Source organism: Clupea harengus, chromosome 13, assembly GCF_900700415.2.
Source record: "Clupea harengus chromosome 13, Ch_v2.0.2, whole genome shotgun sequence".
NCBI lineage: Eukaryota > Metazoa > Chordata > Actinopteri > Clupeiformes > Clupeidae > Clupea > Clupea harengus.
Window position 1 is genome coordinate 26,989,840 of NC_045164.1, and position 11,709 is coordinate 27,001,548.

Below are 11,709 nucleotides of genomic sequence, written 5' to 3' on the forward strand. Positions count from 1 at the left end.
CACGGATATGTAAGACTTTACTTGTTCTTGTTATTTAAAAGAAGACACTAAATTAACTCACAGATACTTTGAACATAATTAATTGATTGGATATTTGATTGTGTGTATTGTAAATGGGATATCGATTTTGTTAAGCTATTGTTGAACTGCTAGCCTGTACAATTGTGTTGGGTTATGTGAATTTGATAAAGTTAAGAACTAAGGTTAAGATTTGCTTGAGAATTTAAATTAGATAAAACTATGTAAATTATTTATTTATTAACTATTTATTAAATACTTAATATATATAATTTATATTAAAGATAACTACATTTAACTAGTGTAAAGAAATAAAATAGAACAAATAGATTATAAAAAAAAAGAGATAAATAAGATTATAATAGAGTAAATAGGAATTCATAAAGAGTTTGAGTTGATTTAAGGTTTTGATATCGAGATATTTTGATGCATGTTTTTATTTTACATTTTCTAAATGCCTTGTATATATATATATGTAAATAATTATTTACCACTAAAATCTGAAATTTATCAAATCCTGTTTGTTGTGATTGACTGCGCACCTGAAAAGCAGCTAGAATCTTCTGATGGCCCAGATCTTAGATCGTATGTAAACAAGTGTTACACTGGGGCTGAGGGAGGTATTTAACTTACGGAATTATAATAGGAAAAGGTAGAAACTCTCAGGGTGCCTGTACAGCTTCATATTAACAGGTCATATTCACACTATCAGCATGAGTTCATCAACTGTTAAGATGGTTCCCTAATCTAGAGATAGGGGCTGAGAGTGTGTAAAGTTGTGAATGTTAGAAGGGGGGGTCTAACTGACCATGGCCATCTAAACGCCAATATGCCTGGCTCCAACCATCTTGTCGTGGCTGTAGACAAAGGCCAGGAGCCAGAATCCAGGAATCCAGTCTAATGGCTCCAAACCCCTGGTGTGTCCAAGGCTAACCCTAACCCAAGGCTAAGCGTGGGGATCGATGTGAAACCTACCGATATCTAACACTCCGACACCACTCAGAATAAATACACTTGCTGGACTAAATTAAATGAGCTGAAAGCACTAGTACAAACCTCTTGGGCTTACCTCAGGCTAACGGAGGCTTTTCTTCAGGCCTCTTTGCCAATGAAAGTGCCACAGTGCCAGTCTGCAGGCTTGGGAGACAACGCACTTTCCAGTGAATCTGGGCTCTGTTCACGTCACTGCCCAGGAAGAGTGTGCACTTCTCCCCTCCCTCCTCCTCCTCCTCCTCCTCCTCCTCCCCTGCCACCTCCTCGTGGAACAGGCAGGTGTGAGACTCCAGCTCCTTCATTAGAGCTCACAGTTCCAGGAGCCTTCCTCAACGGAACTAATCAGAGGGAAAAATACTGAGCGCTCATATTAGGTCAAGCACTCAACGCAAGCAAGACACACGTGTGACGTCTCAGACATAACAAGCAGACACGCATCAGAAGACGTGTGCCCTCTCAGACGTGTGCCATCTCAGACGTGGGCACTGCCCTCTCAGACGTGTGCCCTCTCAGACGTGTGTGCCCTCTCAGACGTGTGCACTGCCCTCTCAGACGTGTGCCCTCTCAGACGTGTGTGTGCCCTCTCAGACGTGTGTGTGCCCTCTCAGACATAACAAGCAATCATCAACAACAACAAAGGCGTAGAGTTTCTGTCTTTCACCTTTAATTGATGCTGAATATAACAAGACAAAGTAAGAAAGAGACAGTACAACACTACGGTTGTGACAGTAAAATCAGTTATAACTAAATAAAACAGAATGGCTTCGTAAGTCCAGGGTAAGGGGATGGCTCATTATCAAGTTATGCTTGTACCGGGTACTTGGTCACTGAGAGAACCTCTGCTAGTAGTCAAACCTACCTATAGCAAACCTATGGCTTCTGGAGATGAGCAGTGATTGCAACCATATCCAAGATATGCAAGCTGACTAATAAATACATACAGTACGGAAAACAGAAGCAGTAAGATTCTCTGGGAGACACTGGGACCTAACTTGCTTTTCATCTCAAACAGAAATCACAGTTTGGGATCTGCACATCATAGTAAAACATTCAACCATTTCAAAATAAGAAAGCAGACAAACAGTACAACCAACAGTAGGTTATGAAGGCAAAAACATGGACTAACATTGACCAATGACTCATAAAGCATAAACTAAGATGCAAAATAAACTTGTATAAAATTAAATCTCTCCATTCAAGCGACGCTATCCAAGATTCATGGAGGGCTGAATTTCCCTTTAAAAAAAAAAAAAAAGTTCCAACCATCTATTTGACGCCATTGAATCTTTCCTTCTGGCTCCATCTGGTGGACAAACAGTCGTTACTGCACCCAGCCCAGCACGTTGTGAAGGCACTACTGCCCAGCAGCCCTCAGTGCCTTTCCACTGCAACGCTGTCTCAGGCTGACTCGCTTCTACATGGCAGTGGTTCTGGCTCACCGGTCATCATCCAAACTGCACAGCGAAACCAGAAACCAGCTAGCCATGTGCCAGCCTGAGGAGCCTGCTGGGGGGGAGGAGTGAGGAAGAGGAGGTGCTAGTTGTTGCGTAAGAGTCTTGTTGTTGAACAGGGGAATTCAGCTGGCTTAGAAAAGTCCTAGCTCAGAGCTGTGGGAGAACAGTGAGGGGTGCCGAGGTTGTTTGCAAGGTAGGGGGATGGGTGGTGGGGGATGGGTGTGGGTTTCAGTCACTGTCGAACTTGATGGAGTTGACCGATTGGGAGATGGCCCCGCCTACGTAGCTACCGCGCTTCTTCTTGGTCTTCTCGTGGCGGAACGATTTGCCCTTGGTGAACCTGAGCACATTATTGGCCTTCTGGCCCCAGTCACCGGAAGATCCTCTCTGGACACGGAAATAAGTCAACAGATTAAAACCATGATCCAAAACGCAGCACATTTGTACATAAATAAGCATTATTTCCCATTACACAGTAACAAGGTGGATAAGTCCACACGCTTCTCCCTGATCCGCTTGAACACTCAGAGCAGAGAGGAACTGAGAGGAAGAGGAAGGCTCACCTTTGCATCGAAGGAGTTGTCTGCCAGACGAGGGTCCACCTCAATATCCTCTTCTCTTATTCTTCGGAAAGGAATATTCTTTTCCGAAAAGGGGGAAAAGATAGGAGTTAGTCACCCATGCTTCCACACCAGAACAAAAACTTCAACCAAAGATCTACTGGCCAAAACACCAAGGACCCGTGAGGGAAAAACGCTTTTCTAATTTGATAAAGTCTAGTTAATAAAGTGTCTGACATGGCATAGAAATACATCATACACAATGTAGAATTGTCTCATCTGGCACAAATAAGCCAGAGGATTTCAAGCCAGACGGTTCTAAAGGGTCACTGGAGGAACATTGAGGAGTCTGGAGAGGAAAGATAATACGGCAGGTCACTCAGACCGACACCAGAGCTGCAGCCACGCCAAGCCTTCTCAGCCTGTCACTGAACACATGAACACCAACACATCCATCATTCCCTGTCAAGAGGGGGGAAGTTACCGTTCTGGCCTTGGGGAATGAGTGAGGAGTGGAGGTCTTCAATTTTTTGTTTTTGGGCGTTTCCTTGTCTGCTGGTTCCTCTTCCTCCTCATCCTCCTCCTCTTCCTCTTCTTCCTCCTCCTCTGCTTCTTTTTTTCTTTTACTACTTGTGCCTAAGATGATAAATATTTAATTCAGACCCGTACCAAAACAAACATGCTTTGGCTTTCATTTGAAAGGCCACAATTATAGAGAGGAAGTTTTAAACATCATATAATATTGTGCTGTGTAATATACAGTATTGTGCTGTGTAGCATACAGTATTGTGCTGTGTAGCATATAGTATTGTGCTGTATAAGATATAGTATTGTACTGTGTATCATATAGCATATATATACTTCTCGCACTCTCCACTTCTTCTTTGCACTACTGTTGTGCAACATTTCACAGCTACTGTATATAGCCATTCCGCCTTGTACATACTTTCTTAAACTCCTTAGTCCATTGCACTATTGCACTGTTTGTTTGTTTGTTTGTATTGTATTGTATTGTGTTGTATATTTTGTGTAAGCACACTGAGAGTTACTTTACCAAGTCAAATTCCTTGTTTGTGCAAACTTACTTGGCCAATAAAACCTGATTCTGATTCTGATAGTATTGTGCTGTGTATCATATAGTATTGTGCTGTGTATAGGAATATAATGTTTGTTTGGTCTGCCTTCATCAGCCCACACAAACATGGTTGCTACACGTTTTCAATTGGTCAAAACTCCAAGGCTTAGACAAATCATTCAGAGCAGATTTCAGCAAGCTTCCTACCATGCCAGAGTCTTACCGTTTGTCATGGGCGTCACCGGTGTCTTGGGAGTGACCGGTGTCTTGGGCGTTTTGGCCTCGTCTTCCTCATCTTCCTCCTCAGACGAGCTGCTCTCCTCCTGGGCTGCGGGCGTGGCAGCAGGTTTAGGCGTGCTTTGGGCAGCTGGAGGTGCTGCTGCTGGCTTGTCTGCCTCCTCCTCCTCGTCTGAACTGTCATCACTGGAGGAGGCTTTGCTCACGGCCGCTGCTGTAGGCGTGGCGGGGGCTTCTGCTGCTGCTGCTATCGGGGTGGCGGGGGCTTCTGCTGCTGCTGCTGTTTCTTTGGGGGCAGGAGTGGCAGCGGGCTTCTTTGCGTCCTCCTCTTCGTCGCTGGAGTCGTCCTCTTCACTGCTGCTGGACTCGGCGTCTGCAGCCTTCTGAGCAGCAGGGGCAGGTGGTGTTTTTGCTGCAGGAGATGGGGTCGGGGTCTTCTTCGCGGCGGGGGCCGCCTCCTCTTCGTCAGAGCTGTCGCTGTGTTCCGAGCTGCTTTCTGCTGCTGCTGTAGCAGCAGCCTTCACAGGTGTGGGCTTTGCAGGTGTGGTTGCTGCAGCTGCTGGTTTCTTAGCTGGAGCCGCCTCCTCCTCATCGTCAGAGCTGTCACTGTCCGAGCTGCTTTCTGCTGCCTTAGCAGGTGCAGCTGCAGCCTTAACAGGTGTGGGCTTTGCAGGTGTGGTTGCTGCAGCTGCAGGTTTCTTGGCTGGAGCCTCTTCCTCCTCGTCAGAGCTGTCGCTGTCCGAACTGCTTTCTGCTGCTTTAGCGGGTGGAACAGCAGCTTTCACAGGTGTGGGCTTTGCAGGTGTGGTTGCTGCAGGTTTCTTAGCTGGAGCCGGCCTCCTCCTCGTCAGAGCTGTCACTGTCCGAGCTGCTTTCTGCTGCCTTAGCAGGTGGAGCAGCCGCCTTCACAGGTGTGGGCTTTGCAGGTGTGGTTGCTGCAGCTGCAGGCTTCTTAGCTGGAGCCGCCTCCTCCTCCTCGTCAGAGCTGTCGCTGTCCGAGCTGCTTTCTGCTGCTGCTGTAGCCTTAGCAGGTGGAGCTGCAGCCTTCACAGGTGTGGGCTTTGCAGGTGTGGTTGCTGCAGCTGCAGCTGCAGGCTTCTTGGCTGGAGCCTCTTCCTCCTCGTCAGAGCTGTCACTGTCCGAACTGCTTTCTGCTGCTTTAGCGGGTGGAACAGCAGCCTTCACAGGTGTGGGCTTTGCAGGTGTGGTTGCTGCAGCTGCAGGCTTCTTGGCTGGAGCCTCTTCCTCCTCGTCAGAGCTGTCGCTGTCCGAACTGCTTTCTGCTGCTTTAGCGGGTGGAACAGCAGCTTTCACAGGTGTGGGCTTTGCAGGTGTGGTTGCTGCAGGTTTCTTAGCTGGAGCCGCCTCCTCCTCGTCAGAGCTGTCACTGTCCGAGCTGCTTTCTGCTGCCTTAGCAGGTGGAGCAGCCGCCTTCACAGGTGTGGGCTTTGCAGGTGTGGTTGCTGCAGCTGCAGGTTTCTTGGCTGGTGCTGCCTCCTCCTCGTCAGAGCTGTCACTGTCCGAGCTGCTTTCTGCTGCTGCTGTAGCAGCAGCCTTCACAGGTGTGGCCTTTGCAGGTGTGGCCTTTGCAGGTGTGGTTGCTGCAGGCTTCTTAGCTGGAGCCGCCTCCTCCTCGTCAGAGCTGTCACTGTCCGAGCTGCTTTCTGCTGCTGCTGTAGCCTTAGCCGGTGGAGCTGCAGCCTTCACAGGTGTGGGCTTTGCAGGTGTGGTTGCTGCAGCTGCAGCTGCAGGCTTCTTAGCTGGAGCTGCCTCCTCTTCGTCAGAGCTGTCGCTGTCCGAGCTGCTTTCTGCTGCCTTAGCAGGTGGAGCTGCAGCCTTAACAGGTGTGGGCTTTGCAGGTGTGGTTGCTGCAGCTGCAGGTTTCTTGGCTGGTGCTGCCTCCTCTTCGTCAGAGCTGTCACTGTCCGAGCTGCTTTCTGCTGCTGCTGTAGCCTTAGCAGGTGGAGCAGCCGCCTTCACAGGTGTGGGCTTTGCAGGTGTGGTTGCTGCAGGTTTCTTGGCTGGAGCCGCCTCCTCCTCTTCGTCAGAGCTGTCACTGTCCGAGCTGCTTTCTGCTGCCTTAGCCGGTGGAGCAGCAGCAGCCTTCACAGGTGTGGGCTTTGCAGGTGTGGTTGCTGCAGCTGCAGGTTTCTTGGCTGGAGCCTCTTCCTCCTCGTCAGAGCTGTCACTGTCCGAGCTGCTTTCTGCTGCTGCTGCTGCTGCTGCTGCTGTAGCCTTAGCGGGTGCAGCAGCAGCCTTAACAGGTGTGGGCTTTGCAGGTGTGGTTGCTGCAGCTGCAGCTGCAGGCTTCTTAGCTGGAGCCGCCTCCTCTTCGTCAGAGCTGTCGCTGTCCGAACTGCTTTCTGCTGCAGCCTTCACAGGTGTGGGCTTTGCAGGTGTGGTTGCTGCAGCTGCAGGTTTCTTGGCTGGAGCCTCTTCCTCCTCGTCAGAGCTGTCACTGTCCGAGCTGCTTTCTGCTGCTGCTGCTGCTGCTGTAGCCTTAGCGGGTGCAGCAGCAGCCTTAACAGGTGTGGGCTTTGCAGGTGTGGTTGCTGCAGCTGCAGCTGCAGGCTTCTTAGCTGGAGCTGCCTCCTCTTCGTCAGAGCTGTCACTGTCCGAGTTGCTTTCTGCTGCCTTAGCGGGTGGAACAGCAGCCTTCACAGGTGTGGGCTTCGCAGGTTTTGCTTTGGCCTTGTTGCCCCCTGCTGGGGTGGCGTTACTTTGCCCGGAGGACGGGGGAGGGACCGCACTGTACTGCCCTAAACAATAAAGAGGAGGACATTCGATTGACTTTTTAAAATCTCATACTTTCAGCTGTGTACAAACAGACACATATCAGATCACATACATCTACATAGTTGCCCACATGTGTGCCTGAAGACAATCATGAACTCAGCCAGAAGGCAGATGTGGAGGAACCCTGATCCTGGTGTACGTGTGTGAATGTTTCCAAACAGCTACTGTACCGGCTTTGGGTTTCTTGCTGGGAGGGGCCTCCTCCTCCTCATCTGAAGAGTCATCTTCACTGCTGGACTCTGCTGGGGCGGCAGGCTTGGCAGGAGGGGTCTTCACTGGCGCTGCAGGTTTTGCTGGTGCCTGCGAAAACAAACACTCTAATGATTTAAAAAACTCCATGCAATTAAAGATTAGTCTTTCAGGAGTTCAGCTATTAGATCTATGATACCATGTGCTAGTTACATCCACCCAGTGTGAGTGGCGGTTATGGTACCTTAGCTGGTTCCTCATCTTCAGAGTCGCTGGAACTGTCCTCACTGCTCTCCTGTTTCTTCGGAGCTGCTGTCTTAGGGGTAGCAGGCTTTATAGGGGCAACCGTCGTCTTGGCTCCTGTGGATCAAGAACCATGAATACAAAGCTTCACTTCATGCGTCAACCACATCTACTGAGGCCTCTACAGGTGCATCAGACTGAATCTGGCTTCCTGAAGTGATCCTTTTAAAGGACCACACACACACACACACACACACACACACACACACGTATGAAAGTGTTAAGCTTGTACAATTGTTGCGTACGCACGCAGATGCACACACCCAAGCATTCACATTTTGTTTATATGAATGCATGTATACAGAGTCCAGGCTCTGTAAAGCGCCTTCAGACAATTGTATTGTTATGGCGCTATATAAATACAATTGAATTGTTTAATTGTTTAATTAATTAATTAATTTAATTAATTAATTGCACCTGTGTGTTTACGTGTGTAGCTGCCAGACCCTCAGTAGGGGTGGGGCTATCCTTTTAATTCAGGGGTCTCAAACTCTTAATTTTACATCACTATAGATGGAAAGATGCTAATGAAATTATACACTTGAAATATATTTATTAAAAATAAATGTATTTTATCAAATAAAATAATTCAGATTTTTGCTGAAACTTCATTCAGTTTTCTGCTTTGTTTTGTTTGTTACCAACTATACAAAAGTGGTGCAGTACAGCATTTGCTTTGAAATGTGCATGTATGAAAGAAAAATATAGATGTAGTTGTCAATGAAGACATTATCCCACTATTACTGCAGTATAAGTAAGTCATGGGCTATCAATGAGACAAAGTGATCCAAAAATGCAACTACAACAAACACCTTTATCCAAAGAGCATCTTGCATTGCCCAGGAATTGAAATTCGGGTCAGCTACTTGTTATTCAACAACACTAACCATTGTACCACTGATCACACATTGTAAATTTGCCACACTCAAAACTGGTATCTACAGTATTGTGATAGGCAGGCCAACAGATCAAAAAAATCTTTGAGACCCCTGTTTTGATTGCAATGATGGCGGCACCTCTGCAGGGTGATGGGAATGGGAGAACGGCATTGATCTAGAAACTGTGTGTGGGGTATGGAGAGAGTTGCGGCAGGGGGAATTGTTCTCGGTATGGACGGATAAGTACGGTGGTGGGATTCTCCGGTAAAGGAGTGTTTTTCTCAGGCCTGATCAACCGAGAGGGATTAGCTTGGCTCCAGAGCAAATGTTTTTTTTTGCATTTGTCATCTCTTTTTGTGTTTTTTTAAGCCAGCTAATCACCCGTAGCCACCCCGGGGGACGGGACCTAGTGACTCACACAAGTCAGTTGCAATATTGTTTGATTGTTGGACATGTCTGGAAAAAATTGCAGGGCATCAGCCTTCCACTTTTCAGAGTTCTGTTCATCGAAACCATTTGGCATTCTGCTTGTTCCCCCACTGCCTTCCTGTTGTAATTAAGTCAGGATATTACAGGATATGACTGGATATTTTTAGCTCCCGCTTACTTTCAATAAGAGAAAGATTCTCTGTGCCCATGACTATTTGAATAAGCATCCTTCCAGGAAACAGACACATTGATGGCATTAGGGTTGGTGAACAGGTCTCCAGTCTAAGACCCAAAGTCACACTTTTAATCCATTAAGGATTAATCCATGAATGCACTACCCTTACTTTAGCTACATCGTTACTCCTGAATGTGTTGGGTGCGTGCGGTATGAGTGGGCACCTGCTGCTGGTTTAGCTGCAGCTTCATCTTCAGAATCGGACTCCTCGCTGCTGGAGCTTTCGTCCTTCTTCCTGGCGGCCACGGCTGGTGCTGTGGGTGGCGCAGGAGTCGGGGCAGCAACCGCTTCCTGTGGAGGAATGTGCATACATTTAACAAAAGCTACAGAAGACATACCGGTTTTCCGATGAAGTAAAAATCATTTAAAAAAAAAATAAGACACACACATAGATGAGAACCGCCTAAAACATGTTGGCATTTTCACCTTTGCAGGAGCATCTGCTTCATCTTCAGAGTCCTCGCTGCTGCTGGCATTGGCCTCGGCTGCTGGAGCAGGGGCTGCTTTAAAAGACAGACAAACACACCACCCTCAATGTCAGTAAGTAGGAGAAATCCCATCTCATTAAATCCACTCACAACCACTTCAATCTCTGGTAAATAAAGTTTGAAAGAGTGAACTAAAGCATAATACTTGTTTGTTGTGACTAATTGTCATTTGGCTGGTTTTGAGTACAGCGTTGATGTACCTGCTGGCAGTGTTTTTGCTGGGACTGCGGCTTCTTCGTCACTCGACTCCTCACTACTGGAGCTCTCGGCTCCCTTCTTGGCCTTTTTGGCCGTGGGACCTTTGACCTCAGAATCATTGGTCACAGCCTTGCGCTTCTTTGTTTCAGGAGATCTAAGATGGGATGTGTGAGAAACATCTCGTTTTAGACACCAACAATGAAAACAGACTACATTATGATCCATCATGGCCACTCTCATAGAACCACCAGGGGTGATAAATGATCAGAAAATCACTGATTAAATGTTTATCTACTTACTTAACCCAGAAATCAAAAATGTCAAGGAGACCTTCTTCATTTTGGTCCGGGGGTTTCTGGTTGGAAGACATACAGCAATTGCGTTTACATGCCTACAGGGTTTGTCTTCCATACAAGAACATAGTGTTCCATTTTCATTCCATAATGAAATTACACTTACAGAAATTATAAAACACACATTTACTGCTGCACACAAGAGCCTAGAAACCAAATCTATTATTTAAATAGCAAAACCAAATCCATTATTTAAGTAAGTAGCAAATAGGCTACATGTGCAAACTACTGTTTTACGTAGCCCATATACCTGTTTATATAGGTGTACATTACACGTGTGACAAAAAGTTCAGCATTCATAAAAGTTAATAAAACGAAATAAGTGTATGAATCGAAGAAAAACTCTAGAAAATCAAAATTCACTCGGAAAATACAGAGTAACTTAAACATTACTTCCAACACGTGTTACGACACAAGCATGTTTCTCCAAACTCCTCCAACACGCCACCAGCAGCCACGACAACAAGGCAATACCCATGTAGTTCAGGCAAGACGTTGTGTAATTTTTTTTTTAAATACCCCTTACCACTTCAGATTGTTTCAGGAATTCCTTTGCAGCCTTTGAGAACTTATTCTCCAATAAAAATGAGTAAATATGCTGGTATAGATCGCTGGGTACCGAGCTCTGTGCAGCCATTTTTCCAAGACTCGTGTGGGGGCGTGTCGTCTTCTGGGGTTATCGTCGCTGAAGAAATACGTCAATCTCAATTATTTGGTTATTTTCAGCGAAGGTAAAACACCTCGAATAAGAATTTGTCTAATTTGTTTATTTAACACATGTTTTTCATATTTGGTGAATTACTGTGCTAGAAACATGTTTAAAATGTATATTTTAATCATTTAAATGGCCAAGATGGCGTCAAGAAAAAGAATATGTAACGTCATCAATCTGCACCACCTACCAGGTCACCAAACTGGCATGGCTGCCCTTAGAGTGTAATGCTAGGTTGACTTGACAAGCATATTTTGGAAAGGTCTTATAGGAAACTAACCAGCGACTATCAGATATGCCACGATATGAACTTTCGCTTATTCTCAAGGCCATGCAAAGGCCGGAGACGGCCGCTGCTCTTCGGCGTACAGTGGAAACCTTGATGCAACGGGGTGCCATAGTCAGGGATTTGGAAAACCTCGGCGAAAGAAGGCTGCCCTACAAGATGTCCAAGCATAACATGCGACACACGCGTGGCGGGTACTTTCTAGTAGACTTTTATGGTTCTCCGAGTATGGTCAGCGATTTCCTTGATCACCTTGAACGTGATGTGGACGTTGTGAGGCCCACTGTTTTAAAGAAGGAAGAGCCGCCGCAGGTGGTGTCATATTGTTGCAGCCCTCCATCTCCACTGTGACGGCCGCCCTTTAAATCATAGTTCACAGGCGTCCTCCCTTCGGTATGTATCTTGTTGTATTTGTTTTAATAAACTATCCAGTTATTTTGCCAACGATTTTTAATATTGATGTCAGTCCGTCTGTCGTAGGCTACTCAGCTAGGTAGTTGTGGAT

General features: G+C 46.6%; 1 protein-coding gene across 9 annotated transcripts; it reads right to left on the minus strand.

Annotated features, from left to right (window-relative positions):
• Positions 1 to 1,658: 1,658 nt before the first annotated feature.
• Positions 1,659 to 10,886, minus strand: nolc1 (nucleolar and coiled-body phosphoprotein 1). Of its 9 annotated transcripts, none has more exons than XM_042709650.1 (14): positions 10,733 to 10,886; positions 10,153 to 10,208; positions 9,856 to 10,007; positions 9,594 to 9,670; positions 9,332 to 9,458; positions 7,567 to 7,682; positions 7,304 to 7,433; positions 6,987 to 7,096; positions 5,550 to 6,290; positions 5,375 to 5,381; positions 4,324 to 5,154; positions 3,510 to 3,661; positions 3,029 to 3,106; positions 1,659 to 2,852 (listed from the first exon to the last, which is right to left on the minus strand). In XM_042709650.1, exons 1-14 carry the CDS (start codon positions 10,841 to 10,843, stop codon positions 2,694 to 2,696), a joined length of 2,847 nt encoding a protein of 948 aa, XP_042565584.1. In that variant the 5' UTR covers positions 10,844 to 10,886; the 3' UTR covers positions 1,659 to 2,693. The 9 variants fall into 9 exon arrangements, with proteins under 9 accessions (XP_042565584.1, XP_042565581.1, XP_042565585.1 ...); XM_042709647.1 differs by having other exon boundaries at positions 5,550 to 6,665; positions 6,930 to 7,096; positions 10,733 to 10,885; XM_042709651.1 differs by having other exon boundaries at positions 5,550 to 5,891; positions 6,711 to 7,096; positions 10,733 to 10,885.
• Between the last annotated feature and the right edge of the window lie 823 nt (positions 10,887 to 11,709).